Here is a 17,415-nt window from a genome sequence, read left to right as displayed (position 1 = left end):
CTCTGTAATTCCAGCTCAAGAGGGTTCAACATGCACTTTTGACCTCAGAGGGCACTGCACTCATAAGCACACATATTTACTCACACAGACAGATGTATATATGCATAAATAAAACTGCACTTTTTGAGGCTAGAGAGATGGCTCAGCGGTTAAGAGCACTGACTGCTCTTCCGAAGGTCCTGAGTTCAGATCCCAGCAATCACATGATGGCTCACAACCATCTGTAATGAGATCTGATGCCCTCTTCTGGTGTGTCTAAGATAGCTACAGTGTACTTACATATAATAAATAAATCTTTAAAGAAAAAAAAAAAAAAAACAGCCGGGTGTGGTGGTGCACGCCTTTAATCCCAGCACTCAGGAAGCAGAGGCAGGAGGATTTCTGAGTTTGAGAGGCCAGCCTGGTCTACAAAGTGAGTTCCAGGACAGCCAGAGCTATACAGAGAAACCCTATTTCGAAAAACCAAAACCAACAACAACAACAACAACAAAAACCTACACTAAAAAAAAAAAAAAAAAAACCGACTGGGCTAGCGATGCAGCTCAGTGCTAGAGTGCTTGCCTAGCAACAGTGAGACTCTGAGGTCAATCTGCCATGTGTGTACACTCACACAGACTATCTCCCCTACCTGTAAATATCTATGTGGAAGTCTTTGTAGACAAGGTTAAGTGTTTTTTAATGTTTAAAAAGAACAGAAAAAAACTAATAAATAATACTAAATAGTTAAGACTCTTCAAATGTTGTTGGAGATAATATGATCTCTAAATTAGAATACAAAGGTATGGGAAAAGATTAATAAAGGTTTCCCTTTCTACAATGGCAACTGACCTTCACTTAACATCCTTTTGTCTGTCCTTCTGAGCCCTGAACTCCTCACACCATTAGCCAACCTCATCCACATTAGAGCAACTGCTTCATGGGCAAATTATATTTAGATGAGAAGATATAAGTACTGGATCGGAGATTATAGCTTTGGGCCTCCCTGAGTGTGGAGACTCCTTGAGACCTCTGACATCAGTAAATGCCCCTCTCCTGGAATGGTGACAAGAAACACTGGCTCCAAGGGCAGGAATCACGGATGTTCAGGCAGCTGCAGCATCTGTGTGATGGGAATCTGGTGTCTTTGCCCCTGAGCAATTCCTTGGTTGCAATGGGGAGGTCCTGGGTTGCTACAATGATTCCAGATAGAACACCTAACTGTGCTTCAAAGAATGGAATCTACCTCTAGATGGAGATAGGTCCTTGTCTCCTCTTTTAAGGGTTAATCTAATAGGGAAGGGTTCTGGCTAGGAGACCACTCCTAGGAAGGCTGGTTCACCTCAGAAGATGTGCCTTGCCTTTCCAGAATTCCTGTCCCTTGATTTATCCCCTACTACCAGAGCCACCAAGATTTTCGGTTGGGTTTACCCATCTTTCTGAAGCCAGACTCAGAAAGACCTATTTATCTTATTCTCTTTTGACTTTTTTCTTTCAGATGATGACAAGTATGCTTTTAAAGTCCCTAACTAATGCTTTGGGCTGCCTTGCTTTTTCTAAATCTCCCATTCTAACGAACTAGACTGCCAGCCACTGTGTGCCTGACCTTCCTACCACCTTATCAAGACTTCTGTTCCTTTTTTTCTTCCTCCTTCTCCCTTCTGGGCAGTTGGATATTTGCAGCTTGCCTAACTTGGGGTTTTCCTTTTAAACTCTAACAAATTGTTCTCAAGGTTTCCGTTTGAATCTATTCTCAAATTATTCAATTAACAGAACCCAATAGGAGACCCTGACTTCTCATGTATCATATACTGGCTCTCATGGGGACGCCCTGAGATTTCAGATATTACTTCTGTTAGCCTTTCTGCTCAGATGCGAAGGTGTCCTGGGACTCAGAAGCCCAGGAACCACATAGCTTCTGAGAGAAATCCTCCTCAGTAGAGGCAGCTCCCAGGGGTGGGTATCCCCTGCTGAGCTCAGGAGCTCAAGAGCCTCAGCCCAACTCCTTCTGTCGCTTCTTCCCTTTTTCTCTTCATTGTTTCTTGTCGTCTTTCAGTGAGAGAGTCACACCAGGCAGCAAATCTCATGAAAGAGATTTAATGGAGGATGCAGGATGTGAAGGAACAAACAAACTCAGGAGTGGCTACCAATGCTCCCAAAGGGGAGCAGACAGGACATTGGAGAAAGCATAGTGTTTACATAGGGGTTCTTGGGGGGCCGGTAGAGGTTTCTATGGTGGAGATTTCCAGGAGGAGGATTGTTGGGATTTCAAGTCCTGAGCTTGGGGGAGCTCAGGGATTGGTGGGTTTTCCTGTTCAGGGATTGGTGGGTTTTGTTCAGACTTTTCACCTAAAATTAGCATAATCTGGCAAGGGTCTTGTTGAGGGGCCGGACATGACCTTTGTGACAGTTATGACAGGGAGGTCTGGGGTAGGGGTCTGGCTGCTGGAGACCCTCAGATGGGTCCCTAGCCACTTTCCTTCCTTGAGGGTTTGCAGCGTTTACAAAGTATCCAAAGTTTACAAAGGGAGTCCACTGCAGGAAAAGCCTTTTCTTGCCACTTGAGTGGGGTGAATATCTAACAACTTCTTTCCTGCTTTTTAATTTTGTAATTGGCACAGAAGACAAACTCACTACTACACTCTGAGATGGCATCATGCCCTGTCCTGAGCTGTCATTCCTGACTTTCATCTTTCCAAATGATTTGGTTCTATCTATCTATCTATCTATCTATCTATCTATCTATCTATCTATCTATCTATCTATCTTCCAGGATAAACTGGAAGTGGTGATCCCCTGCCTCAGCTTCAACATCTTTTAAAGATTTATTTATTCATCTTTTGTATATGAGTACACTGGTGTGCTTTTCAGACACATCGGAAGAGGGGATCAGATCTGATTACAGATGGTTGTGAGCTGCCACGTGGTTGCTGGGAATTGAACTCAGGATTTTTGGAAGAGCAGCAAGTGCTCTTTACCACTGAGCCATCTCTCCAGCCCCTCAACATCTTTTAAGTGAATTTGACAATGCCAAATGTGGCTATTGATAATCTTACCTGACTAGAGGTTTAGTTGTCCTAGAGTTTCTATTGCTGTGAAGAGACAACATGATCATGGCAATTCTTATAAAGAAAAACATTTAATAGGGACTGGGTATTGCGTATAGCATTTGATACCCCATGCCTTAATGTTCTGGGGAATGGGCCATGCTACCAGCTTCTGGCCAGAGAATATTGGATTCACAGATGAAAAACACAGGCACACATGTTTTTCAATTTCAACCTGCCCTTTGGGCTCCACGGCTGGGTGCTTCCAATCTACCACAGCTAGCATCTTTCCCAATACTCCCAGCTCAGCATTCTAAATCTGCCCTAGCTTCAGTTACTCAGTCACTGCCCAAGATCTCATATGGCTGGTTGGCTCCCCCCCCCCCAACAAAGCACGGTAAAAACCTTTCTTCTCTTCCTCTCCTCTCTCTCCTGTGTCTGCTAGGTTGCCTGCTGGAACTGGAAATTCCCCCCCCCCCATCCTGCCCAGCTGCTCATTCACTTTATTGATGGATCAAGAACCAATTGGGGAACAGGACCTTAGCATCAGCACCACCCCTACAGCTGGCTTACAGTTATAGAGGTTCAGTCCACTATCCTCATTGGCAGGAAGCATGGAAGCATACAGGCAGACATGATACTGGAGAAGGAGCTAAAAGTTCTACATTTTGATCTGCAGGCAGCTGATTGGAACTTGAGTATATGAGACCTCAAAGCCTGCTCCCTTGGCGACACACTTCCTCTAACAAGGCCATACCTGCTTCAAGAAGGCCACACCTCCTAGTATAGCCACTTCCCATAGGCCAAGTCTTTGGGGACCATACCTATTCAATCAACCACAGCTATGCTTGGTAGATGCAGCACATTGTGATACAAATACTTAAGTTATACAGAGAAGGGATAATTGAATATAACCATGTTAGATAATCAATTTGTGACTGAATCATACCCAGTAGCATGAGATCCTAATATATGGGTCCTTGATGCAAATTCCAGGCCCAGGGCCAGAAGCACATGTATACCTCTATGTCACAGTCCCAGAAAACCAAAATCTGTAATGAGACATGAAATATTTTTCAACGAGAGCCAACCTAAATCCTCTTCTTTCAAGCAGGTGACATGAGAGCTGTTGGGGTGGAAATTTTCCTCATCCCCAGGGATACCTTGAAATCTAATGAGTTTGACCTTTATTAGTGAGCTCCCTTCCCCTTTGGTGAACAGATCCAAGTGAGATAGCACAAACCCAGTCCCAAGTGGTCTTGGTGCTGCAGTAAACTTGAATCTCCATCTAACCAGTCTGATGTGATACTTCTTAGGTTGGAGACAAACTTTAGATCAAAAACAGATGTAAAGTTAGCATGGGGTTGGTTTTGCTATAGTTTTATAAATCCTGTACATATTCCTCCCTGCTTTGTAACCTTCCTGGCAAAACATAAAAGAAACATGTATTCACCTCAAATAGGGAAGGAGCAGACAGACCCAAGAAAGATTCCATGAACCCCAACTTATAAGTAACTTTATTGTTGTTACTTACAGGAACATAGGCAACTTGTGAGCAACTGTACAGTAGGAAAGTCTTACTGACATTCTCAGGCATTTTTTAAACCCTCTTTTCTTTGAGACAGGATCCAATGTAGCTGAGACTAGCCTTAAGCTCACTCGAGAGCCAAGGTTGGCTTTGAACTCCTGATCCTCCTGTATCTTCTTTCAAAATGTCATGATCACAGGTATGTGCTATAATGCTATGTTTCTACAGCTCTGATGGAATCTAAAAGGTGTTTCTTGTGACTCCTTCCCTCTTTAAGAAGGGATGTTTGTCCCATCACCATAGACCTTGCTAAGTGATGTGTGCTCTTCATGTTTCCTTGCCATTACTGTGGCCAAGGTCTCCTGGGATCACTTCTGCCTCTCTGCTTCATGATGGTGCCACGCATGTCAAGAGTGCAGGAAACAACTATACCACATTACCCAGAGAAAGAATTCATAAGGAAACTTGGTCCAAGAGCCTTGAATACTACTAAGAAATCTGTAGGTCTGGCTCAAGTCAGTGTATCATTTGTGTACTATGTACATTTCTTCTTTATGATTTCATTAGATTGAAAATATAAAGCCCATGCTAATTGTAATAAGTGAACAGTAGTGAGATCTATGAAGGACAATGATCACGCTTCTATTCCCAGTGACGTACTCTCTAGGCAACCAACGACAAAATTTTACTATACATCTTTCCACTTCATTTTCCATGTTTGCACAAACACATAAAGGCATAGATGACACCTGTCATGGTGTTATTCCAGCACTCAAGAGGCTGAGGCAGGAAGAGCTTGAATTTGAGACCAGCCTGGGTTACATAGTGAGATCCTGTTTCAAAAGCAGAAACAAAAATTAATAAACCATGTAAAATTGATTCATCTTTCTACTGCAAACATTAGTCTGAAATTTTCTTTTTTTCGCATTGTTGTGTTAAACATGTTTTATATTTCTGTAAGTACTTACACATAGCATATGTAAAAATACTTATGTTACTTTTAATAATAACATGAAATCTGTATTAATCTTTTCCTTATGGAGAAGTATTCAGACAGTGGCCTGTACCCTCTTCACCCTACTTCCTTGGAACAGAACCTAAGGATAACTCAGCCTTTATTGTTTGTTTGTTTTTCTTTTTTTGTTTTTGGTTTTTTTTTTCAAGACAGGGTTCCTCCGTGTAGCCTTGGCTATCCTGGAACTCACTCATAGTCCAGGCTGTCCTTGCACTCCTAGATATCCACCTGCCTCTGCCTCCTGAGTGCTGGGATCAAAGGTGTGCACCACCACCATCCACCATCTTCTTTTTACTTTGTCTTTTGAGACACAGTCTCACAGGCCGCCCTGGCTGGCTTCGGGACACAGTCTCACAGGCCGCCCTGGCAGGCTTCGGGACACAGTCTCGCAGGCTGCCTTGGCTGGCTTTGACTCTGCAGCCCAGGAAGGCCTTGAACTTTATTTTCTTTTTAAGATTTATTTTACTTTTGAAATTGCAGTTATTTCTTTTATATATTTTTCTTGAGATTATAATATAGTCACACCAATTCCCCCTTCCTTTCCCTCCCTCCAACCCCTCCCATATATACCTCCTCCTCAAGCGCTTTCAAATTTATGGTCTCTCTTTTTTTCTTTTCATTAATTGTTGAAACATACATATATGCATATTATAAACATATATATTCCTCAACACATAAGTCAGACTCGCTAACACAGCTGTCTAAGCATGAGCAGAACAAGGACAACAGCCATAGACACGCTACTGTGTCCCTTATAGACACACTACTGTGTCCCTTATAGACACACTACTGTGTCCCTTATAGACACGCTACTGTGTCCCTTATAGACACGCTACTGTGTCCCTTATAGACATGCTACTGTGTCTATAGGGGAAAGCAACAGCAATAGACACTTCCGTGGACTCGGAGCCCCAGCCCTCCCCAGGGAACTACAGGCTACTAGGGATGCTGATAGCAGGGGACATCATCTTCCCCAGGAAAGCACACCAACTGGTTATCCAACACCACATGGCCAGCCCGGAATGCACATCTACAGGTAGCATGATGCAGGCCTTGAATTTGCAGCCATCCTGTCAAGCCTCCCAACAGAGCTGGGATTATAGGTATGCAGCCCCGGGCACAGTCCTGGGCTCCTTTTAAATTCAGTACAAATGCTGTGTTCGGTGTGTGTCTGTAGTTACGTATAAATCTGCAGTGATGCATTTCTTTCTGTGGATCAAAGGTGGTGGCATAATAAATATGCTGTGAATTATAATCATCCTTTCCTCAATTGACTGATTTATGCTTCCACCCTCCCTGAAAGTCCTCAACACAGGCAGTTGTTAGTCAGCCTTTACCTGCTTTTATTTTATTTTATTTTAATATAAAAAACAGTCTTGACTGGCTTAGAACTTGTTATGTCAACCAGGCTGGCCTGCCTCTGTCTCCCCAGGGCTGGGATAAAAGGGTGTGCACCCCCACACCTGGCTTGCAGGCTTTTTCTTTTTTTTCTCTTCCTCCCCCCCCCCCGACTTGCAGGCTTTTTAATTTTTTTGTCAACCTGAGAAATAAAAACAGATCTATGTCATGTTCCTGTTTTCAATGATCTCATTTTCTCTTGTCACTCTTAGCAGGAAGTTCAAAATCTTTGACCTGGCTCTATGCAGGAACTCATGGTTTGGGAGCCTACCCTAGAGAATTGGAAGGCTTTCTCAACTCATGCAAACGTGATGAATTCATGGTGCCACACGGAGTTGTTTGCCAGTATAAGCCCATGGGGAGCTACATCTAACATGGGACAGCTGATGTCAGAAAGGAATAATTATTTCTATTTTATTTGCCTCGATGCAAATGTTTTTCCAGTCGCTTCAGGCTGATCAGTTAGACTCTAAACCTTAGTAAACATAGAAGCAGAGGGCTCCTTAAAAAAAAAAAAAAAATACATGTTAGGGCAACACCCCAGCTTCCAGAAAGAGTCAAGTCTGATTGTAAATTTAGGGGGTTTTGCATCTCGTTTTTAAGTTGGACTTTTAAAGTAGAAGATGCCTTTAATGTGTTGGTTTGCAGCACAGGAAATCTGATTTTTCCATGTGATAACACTCTTTGACATTAACCAGTATAGTTGGATTTTTAATGACACTTTCATCTTCAAAGCCCTTTACCAGCACAGATGGATTAATTATTCATTTGTGTGTGTGGTGGTGGAGGGGGTTGGGGGGGCGCGGAGGTGAGTGTTAATAAGACAAGCCTTCAAAGCTAAATCCTTTCTCCTTGGGATCGGGGCTCTCTTCTTTTCAAATGTTTTCCAGTCCTCTCGGGAGGAAATAAACTTAATGATGAGTACAATAGGAAAATACTTTGTGCTACCGGAAGATATCGTTATATCCTGAGTGGGATTAGAAGAGGTTGGGAGGCAGGACTAAAGGTGTGTTTACAGTAAGCACTCCGAGAAATAACTGGCTAAAAAAGTGTTTGTTACTGTTCGGGCTTTTGATGTGTTTTTACAGAGCAGCAGAAGCATAAAGGGCCCCGCGTTAAACATACGTTAGAACACAATGTGCAGATCCTTAAATTTGATGCTAAACTACATATATTTTGTTCTTGTTTCCTTTGAAAAGTGTCTAATTTAGTTTTTAAAGATTCTATTTCGCGGAAGAAAACCTCGGGCTTCCCTGGAGGTCCAAGGAGGACTTGACACACCGTCTAACCACAAGAGAGCAGTCTTCCCTTTGATGAGCGCTTCTTCTCCACCTCCCCAGAAATGAAAGAGCAGGGGTATGTTTGCAAACACTCTGAAAGCTCTTTCCATCAGACCTGAACGCCGGAAACCACAAAGGACAGTCAAGTTTGGATTTTCAAGGAGAACGCCGGAGTAAACTTTCGCTCTGCTGGCCAGCCGGTCAGCCAGTGCCATGGGAGGCTCTCCGCTCAATTCCTGAACAAGTTCGGGCTCCCCGATAGCCACACTTGCTGACCCAGGAGTGAATTACAATTGGGCAGCTTTGAAAGATCAATCTGCTTAGAGGGCATTATTAACTCTTACACTAAGATCAGAGGAAGCACATGGATACAAGCGTGGATGAGGCGAGTCCTCTATCTTTGCCCCTTCTTCTCTGAAGCTTTATAAAGACACAAGGAGAGCAACCTGCTTCGGGAATCATGCAAAGTTTTCTTCAAGTGTGCTCAGGTACCTAGCTTCTGGACCTAGAAACTTCTCCAAAGACAGATCGGGAAGTCTGGATGGACCAGCACCTCGGTTACGACAGCTTCCAGTCTCGTCTTCAAGGTGAGAGAGTCATCTGCGTGCTTTTCCGCAGAGAATGGAAAAACGCAAATCGGCCGGACTGCTTGCTCTGCCGTCCGCGCTACGTACGGCGCCGCTGGGCGCGCTGCCCCGGAGGGAGCCCTGCAGGGTCTCGGTGCGCCAGGATGCCGGGGACTGCGCGCGGAGGCGGTCGTACTCGTCCCTGCCGCTGGGGGGCGTCGCCGAGCCCGCCTTTCTGCGCCAACGCAACGAGCGCGAGCGGCAGCGCGTGCGCTGTGTGAACGAGGGCTACGCGCGCCTCCGCCAGCACCTGCCGCGCGAGCTGGCGGGCCAGCGGCTCAGCAAGGTGGAGACGTTGCGCGCCGCCATCAGCTACATCAAGCAACTGCAAGAGCTGCTGGAGCGCCACCGGCCGGACTGCAACAGCGATGGCGAGTCCAAAGCGTCCTCCGGGGCCTCGCCCTGCAGCGAGTCTGAGGAGCGTGGCTAGCAGCGCCCTCCTCCACCGGGCTTTCATGGTTGCTTTTCCGGGCCTAAATCTTTAAAACAAAACCAAAAACCAGAAACAACTAAGTGCTTCTGGATCTGGGAAAGAAAGGTAATTGAATGTTTAGAGAGTTTGGGTTTTTTTTTTTTTTTTTGTTTTTTTGTTGTTTTTTTTTTGGGTCTCCTTCCACCTTCATTGGTTCCGAGCTTGCAGCTTAAAAAATGCTTAAGGAAACTCATTTCTCGTACTTTTTACTTTTGAAGCACAGAAGGACCATCTCAAATCTATGCGGTGATTTTTAAAAACACAAAGGACTGTAAGAAACCTTAGCCAGAGAAGAAAACCACACTTGCACACACACACACACACACACACACACACACACACACACACAAAAGACAAGTCCTTCACGTGAGAGGAACATTCTCACTCATTCCTTCCTATTGGGAAATGCTCTGGAAATCTCATCAACATCTCACTGAGGGTGAAGGTGGCTGAGCTGACACTCTGTAAGACATTTGTGGAGCATCTGTTGGAACTGAACATCGCTGTGCTAAGAAGGACAATGCTTGACATATACTGCTTTGTCGGCAAGAAGTCGATTGATCGGAAACTTTAGCAGGTAATAAAGTGTCCCGATGTTAATGATCTTTTTGGAGGAGCTCTGAATGGCCATTTTCTCTCCCAGTTTCTGCTCACTGTTCCCCTTTCCTTTTCTCTTTGTGTTACCCTGTACAGTTCTCATCCCGTCTAACCTTTGGTTGGAAAGAATAAAAAAGCAAGTATGCTTAGTGCCTTTTGGTGTTTGACACTGACTTGACAAATGAAAAGCAAATATGCACGGTGCCTTTTGGCATTTGAGCCGAATGGAGAGAGTTATGGACGATGGGGTTGGATTGAACTTGCTACATGTCCGAGCCATTTGTCTCTAGCCTGTTGAATATTTAACTACGGTCATTCCTTCTACCTCACCAAAGCAGTTATGAATTATAGAAACCAGTAGATGCTTGTTGACATCTGAGGGTAAACTGATTTCTAAAGCTCCTCACCCCACCCATCTACCCCTTCTGTGGTGGTGGGAATTGACCCACAGGCTTAATGCATGCTAGGGAAGTGCACTGTTCTATGCCCCAGCCATACTCACCTTCTAATCTTGTGATTACCCTTTCTTTAGAGGAAGTTTGGGCTAAGAGGAGTGGAGTAGAGGAGAACTACCATTGGTGAGCACGCTCCAGGCGCCATCTCCTCACTCAGCCCCTTGCTGCCTGCCCGTTATTCAGCACCTATCTTTTCCTTACTAGGACGCTGTTAATCTTTCAATTCTGTCTTATTTGATTCTCAAATATGTGTGGGCTGGGTGTTACACATGTATCTTGCTTAAAATTTAAAACAGTGTATCCTTGCTCTTGAGCTGGGCATGGTGGTGGCACCTTTAGTTAGCTGGGCATGGTGGTGCGCACCTTTAGTTCTAGCACGTGGGAAATAGAGACAGGAGGATCTTGCTAAATGCAAGGCCAGAGAGGTCTACATAACCAGTTCCGCGTGATGAAACTCTGTCTAAAAACCAAACCAACCCCCTTTTTATTTTAAGAAGTGGGGCTGGAGAGATGGTTTGGTAGTTAAGAGCGCTTGCTGCTCTTTTAGAGGACCTGGGTTTGGTCCCCAGCACCCCCATGGTAGATCACAACCATCAGTAACTCTAGTTCTAGAAGATGGGATGTCCCCTTATGGATTTCATAGACACTGGACACAAATGGTGGTTTTATATAATACCAGCAAAGCACTCATATAAAATAAAAATAAATATTTTTAAAAAATGAGGGGAAAGAGATTTTATGCCTTGAGCCAAGTCAGTGTTGCCAGGCTTGGCTGAGCTGTATCCTTAGTCTGCCTGGCTCCGAGGCCCAGGGCAACTTTCTCCTGTCCTGGGTTCCCATCCATTGTTATTTGCTAGCCAATAGCAATGCTGTTATCTTCTTTCCTACTACTTCACAGGAGATGTGGAGGTGTAAGGTACAAATGTTAAGTCAGTTGTGTTGTTTGGAGAAAATCTTGTACTATTTTTCAAATGGTGTAGAAAGCCAGGAGTACCCTATGGGTGTGTTGGCCTGAGTTTCTAAAGGGTAGAGTGACTATCTTATTTTAGGATTTGACCTTCAATGCTTTAGAGGATAGAACTCAATCCCTAGTATGTTGGATCCACCTTAAAACATGTAATTGCTAATAGTTATAATTTATAACCTGATGCTTCTGTGTCAGGCTAGGGCAGAAACACACTGTAGGATGATTCACGGCCAAACTATTCCCTTTTCCTGAGAGCTGGGGCCAACCAAGGAGTGGAGGTAGATGCTTATAATCCCCCCTATCAGGAGGCTGAGACGGGAGGACTGGGAGGTTGAGAACAGTCTGGACGACACATTGGGACCCAGTCCCAAACAAAACAAAAATGGGAAATTCCTGGGGCCTTTTGGGTTGATTCAGCTATTCCCCCCTCCAACCCCCGTTCATTTTTTTTTTTTATTAAATCCCTGCAGCCTCCTCCATTTTGATCTGTAAGGCTGACTGTTGTTTGAAATGGGGGCTTCAGTGAAGCCTGCCCATGGGCAGTGAAGCCTGCCTAAGGAGACAGTTCTCATGGTGCCTAACTGCTGGGTTGAGAAAGCCATCCACCACCACTGGGAGCCTTCCTGTTACTTTGTTTGAGACAGTGATTTGGGGAGACTTTTTTTGAACACAATTGAGACGTAACCTGTCTCAATCATGTAGTCGTCTTGGGGGGGGGGGCGATTTTTCTGGGACCATCCTGATACCTTATAGGAAGAACACCAACTGGAATAAGAACTTTCTTCTGTGTTAATTTGTGTGTGTGTGTGTTTTAGTGTTTTATCACTGTGTGTTTGTGTGGTGCCTCAGTGCACCTGTGGGAACTACCTGACTCCTTTTTGAAAGCAGGTGCCACTATACTGTATTGTTAAAAATAAATTTGTAGCTGGGCGTAGTGGCGCAAGCCTTTAATCCCAGCACTTGGGAGGCAGAGGCAGGCGGATTTCTGAGTTTGCGGCCAGTCTGGTCTACAAAGTGAGTTCCAGGACAGCCAGGACTACACAGAGAAACCCTGTCTCGAAAAACCAAAAACCAAAAACAAACAAACAAACAAAAATTGTCTGTTGTCTTAGTCAGGGTTTCTATTCCTGCACAAACATCATGACCAAGAAGCAAGTTAGGGAGGAAAGGGTTTATTCGGCTTACATTTCCATACTGCTGTTGATCACCAAAGGATGCAGGACTGGAACTCAAGCAGGTCAGAAAGCAGGAGCTGATGCAGAAGCCATGGAGGGATGTTCTTTACTGGCTTGCTTCCCCTGGCTTGCTCAGTCTGCTTTCTTATAGAACCCAAGACTACCAGCCCAGAGATGGTCCCACCCACAAGGGGCCTCTCCCCCTTGATCACTAATTGAGGAAATGCCCCACAGCTGGATCTCATGGGGGCATTTCCCCAACTAAAGCTCCTTTCTCTGTGATAACTCCAGCTGTGTCAAGTTGACACAAAGCTAGCCAGTACATCTGTTTCCTGAAACTGGACCTGCCCCAACACATAACTTTGTATTAGGGACCACTCAACCCCCCCCCCAACACTCCCTAATTACTTGGCGACCACATGGTCATAGATAGGGGTTTTTTGTTGTTGTTTTGAGATTTTTTTTCTTTACTTTCTAATTGCTTCATTGTCTTCTGTAAACCTGCTTTGCAACTTCTCTTGGTGATTTTACTCCTTAAAAAGGGCTCTAAAAAATGAACTCAGAACTGTTCTCTTCCTGATTTAGGAGGCAGTCTCTGGCCAGCTCTTGGGAACACCCTAATAAAAATCAAACTTGCTTCAAATCAGGCTCAGGCGGCCTTGCTCTTGCCCTGGATTAACAGAAGCCCCGTGGCCTCTGTTCTCTTCTTCCACCTTTGCGTAGATTCAGGGACTGAATTCAGGTAGTCTGGCTTACATGACAAGTTTACCCACTAAGCCATATCACTGGCCCCAGGAATGAGAACTTTCAAATTTTGCTTTTCCCTTTTTCTGGGATGGAGCCAACAAACCTGTGTGTCTTCTAAAAGAACAAACTCACGCCCCGGTACTGTTTATGGAGTGGAGTGTTATGTTCTGGAGAGAAAGGGTTTATGAAAGAAGAGAGGTTTCATGTCCTTTGAGGTCTTCCCTGGGTGGTTCGGTTGAGAGCTGCTGTGACGCACAATCGCTGAGGGCAAAGAAGAAGGAACCCTGATCTTGAACTCTTGGTCTTCAGAGTTGAGAAGTAACTGTTTGTTGTTTAAGCCATCTGAGACAAAGCCTTACCTGGAATTTGAAAGTCAAGTTCCGGGACTGGTGAGATGGCTCAGTGGTTAAGAGCACTGACTGCTCTTCCGGAGGTCCTGAGTTCAAATCCCAGCAACCACATGGTGGCTCACAACCACCCGTAATGAGATCTGAAGACAGCTACAGTGTACTTACATACAATAAATAAATAAAATCTTAAAAAAAAGAAAGTCAGGTCCTATCTGGCCAGGGAAAGCTTATAGGAATGTGCCAGGAGCCATGGTTGTGCCAGGACCCATGGGTAATGAAGCACACAGGCCCTAAAGGGATGCCGTTGCCAGAAACTTTCTGAGGTTTCCATTCAGACAGGTTTTTTTCAAAACACCTGAAGTCATCTTTGCTGTCTTCAAAAAGAATATTAATCCCATTTGCCACTCTGGAAATGAGATTTTGGTTAGACATGTGGGTCCCCGGAATCCTCCACTGCAGTTATGGCTGCAGGTAGGATGCCCCTAGACATCTCCTTTTAACCTTTCTCTGTTGGCCATCGAACATCATTCATTCCATGGTAGACAGACAGACTACCTCCTGGGGTAGAGTAGAGGGCCCACAGTTGCTTTATAGTCCCTTTACAGGCAGACCCGTGACAACTAAGGCCACGTCCAGCCCTTTGATCGCTGTCACCGAGTTGCATGTGTGGTTTACTTGTAGGCTCTCAGGGTGGGGAGGCTGGTGTTTAATCTCATAGCTGTATGGCTGTGTCCTTTGCTTGATGACCTGTCAGTCATCCTTTCATGTTGGCTTTCTCACTGTCATTAACTGCAGCCAGAATGAAACTGCAGCTGCAGCAGAAAGGTGTCCATGCAGACAACAGAACTCTCCAAACTGGTTTTTGCTTTCAGAGCGGGCCCAGAGAGGGCCACTCCTGAAGGTGGTTTTCATTTCCCCAACCCTGGAAGGTAGTCACAGAATTCTACATGTGGGCTATAGGCAGGGACTTGGGAGATGATCTGATTTAGTTCCAAGACGTCTAAACAAATGAGGATTGAACAATCCAGGGCACATACTCATCTTCAGATATATCTTTTTTATTTTATTTTATTTTATTTTCTTCTTCCTCCTCCTTCTCCTCCTTCTCTTCTTCTTTTCCCTTTTTCTTTTTCCTCCTCCTTCTTTGTATAAAACAATTGAAGGCAGAGTATTCCATATGCTAGCAGTTCCTGAGGCTATACTGTAGGGCAGGCTAGCCCTTCTGTGTACTCTTCTCAGCTGATTTTCACAACTGTGTGAAAGGATGGATATATCGCCTCCGTTCTAAAGATGCAGAACCTGAGGCTTAGAGAGTAACTGACTGCCCTAGTTTTTGCTCACTGCTTCAAGAAACACCCAACAGAGGAAACCAAGGAGAGAAGGGTTAATTTGGGCTCATGGTTGGAGCAGGCTATACATGGGGAAGGCACAGAAGCCTGTGGCTCCAAGGTGAGGAGAGTGTGGCTACACCTGATGGTTCATTTTTTTTCTGCAAATTGTAAAGCAGAAACAAGACAGGAAGTGATACAAGGCTGTAAATCTCACGGCTTGACCCCCAGGGAGCTGCTTCCTCCATTGATTCCCCACCTCATCAGCTAGGGACTGAGTGTTCAAATACACGGCCCTTTAGGGGATGTTTTACATACAAATCATAGCATTCTGCTTCGGCCCATGGCCATCTTATTATGTATCTAAATCAATTTCAGACGCTCTATAGTCTACCAGTTCCACCACTGAAACTCTTCTGAGTCCTATGCCACTCTCTTAACTAGGAGAGCCTATTCTGTTTGGTTCATTTTTGATCTTTTGAGAAATGGTTTCTTTGTGTAGCCCAGGCTTTCCTGGAACTCAGTTTCACAGAGATCATCCAGCTCTGCCTCCTGAGTGTTAGGATTACAGGTGTGTGCCACCATCACACAGCTAAAATAAGTACTTTTGTACGCTATATGTTTCTAACATACAATGGCAACCAGTAAGTATTCCTTTTCTAAGAGAGAAGAAGGGATACATAACAGGGACAAAGCAAGGCTGAAGCCCAGCAGAGCAAACACCTGACTATTCTGCCCCATGCATAGCATGTGGGCGGCATCATGACATCATCCTAGCTCTCACAAGCTTGATAGAACTGCCTTCCAGCTCTGCTGCTGCCTGCAACACATTGGTGTCTCTGACCAACTCCATTCAGAGCCTGCAGCTTTTACTGGTAAATGTTTCACATTTCTGGTATCTCCAGGATCTTGGAGTGTTCACTTTGGCTTAGGCTTCACCTTCACAGCTTGAAGCATATCCCATACAGTAAATCATATCACAAGTGACATGACCGTACTATGATGCTTGGCTTCAGTGGCTTTCTGGAACCTTGGTATAAGCTTCTGTGACTCTGTAAGGTGTGTGTGTGTGTGTGTGTGTGTGTGTGTGTGTGTGTGTGTCTTCAACACCATCACCCATGGCACTGAAGAGATGGCACAGGGGTTGACCATTTGTTGCTCTTGCAAGAGGACTTGAGTTCCATCCACAGCATGAACATGGCATATTACACCAGTCCTAAGGGATCCAATGCCCTGTTCTGATCCTTGTAAGCACCAGGCATGCACATGGTGTGCATATACAAATGCAGGCAAAACACTCAAAAAATAACAAAATAAGTGAATCTATATTTTTAAAAAATTAAAAGCACCACACACACACACACACACACACATCACCAAGTTCTGCTTCCAACTTGAGATGTAGGCTGGCTATTTTAGACCACAGCTGCTTTGACTCTTACCATAACTCTGGCATCTCCACCATTTGAGGGTCTCCAAAACAATCCAGGTTTCACCCACAGCTTCTCTCTAGGCCTGACACATGCCTGGTCTCAGTAACTTTCATTAGCCATGGAGGGATTTCTTGTATCCTTGACTCTAAAGCCAGAACCACATGGCCTCAGCTGCCGAGCTGTTTGCTGGGGCTGGAATATGCCCCCTTGTTGAAACATATATCTATCATTTTTCTGTTTTTCATAGTTTCCTTCACTGCCTAAGCTTGGCTGTCCTAGAACTCATTCTGTAGACCAGGCAGGCCTCAAACTTAGAGATCCTCTCGCCTCTGCCTTCTGAGTGTTATGATAGAAGGTGTGCATCACCACACCTGGCTCTGGGCTCTTTAATTCCTTTTCACAAGTTGGAAGCTTAGCTGGGTGGGATCTTGCCCCAAGATCACCCCTCCCTTTACTCCATTTAACATTTTTAATCTATTTATCTCCTTGATAAAACAGGACTTAGTTCTATTCCATTTCCTGGTACCCTGTTCTCCTCAAACTGTACAATTTTTATTTTTTTCGTGCTCAGCTTGCTTCCTTTCATTATAGAGCTATCCGTATAGGGGTAAACACTGATAATCACATAACAGATTCAACTAGACTGTTTTGAGATTTCCTCTCTCAATAAATTAATCCAAAACTCTTCAATTTAACCTCAGCCACATTCTGTCTCTAGGCCACAAATATTCTTCTCTTCTGAAACCTCTTAAGGTGGGCCCCCACAGCTCAAATGACCCTCAGAAACAGTCCTCTGTGATTCTACTAGTAGGTTCCATTAAGCCAAACTTAAAGCAGTCAACTGCTTTTGTAATCCAAAGTCCCAAAATCCACATTCCTCCAAACAAAAGTATGGTCAGGCCTGTCACAGAAATACCCCAGTCCTGGGTACCAGTTTCTGGTTTTGTTAGAGTTTTATTGCTGTGAAGAGACTCCATGACTATGGCAATCTCTTTTTTTTTTTTTTTTTTTTTTTTTTTTT

General features: G+C 44.5%; 1 protein-coding gene across 1 annotated transcript in view; it reads left to right on the top strand.

Moving 5' to 3' along the window:
* Positions 1-8,865: 8,865 nt before the first annotated feature.
* Ascl4 (achaete-scute family bHLH transcription factor 4) overlaps positions 8,866-17,415 on the top strand; it is a 14,099-nt gene continuing 5,549 nt past the window's right edge. Inside the window, exon 1 of the mRNA XM_021204331.2 lies at positions 8,866-9,919. Coding sequence (XP_021059990.1) covers positions 8,866-9,300 — 435 coding nt within the window. The 3' untranslated portion in view covers positions 9,301-9,919. The remainder of the gene's footprint in view (positions 9,920-17,415) is intronic.

This window comes from Mus pahari, chromosome 9, assembly GCF_900095145.1.
Source record: "Mus pahari chromosome 9, PAHARI_EIJ_v1.1, whole genome shotgun sequence".
Taxonomy (NCBI): domain Eukaryota; kingdom Metazoa; phylum Chordata; class Mammalia; order Rodentia; family Muridae; genus Mus; species Mus pahari.
Note: the sequence above shows the minus strand (reverse complement) of the source record. Positions and strands in the feature narration are given on the sequence as shown.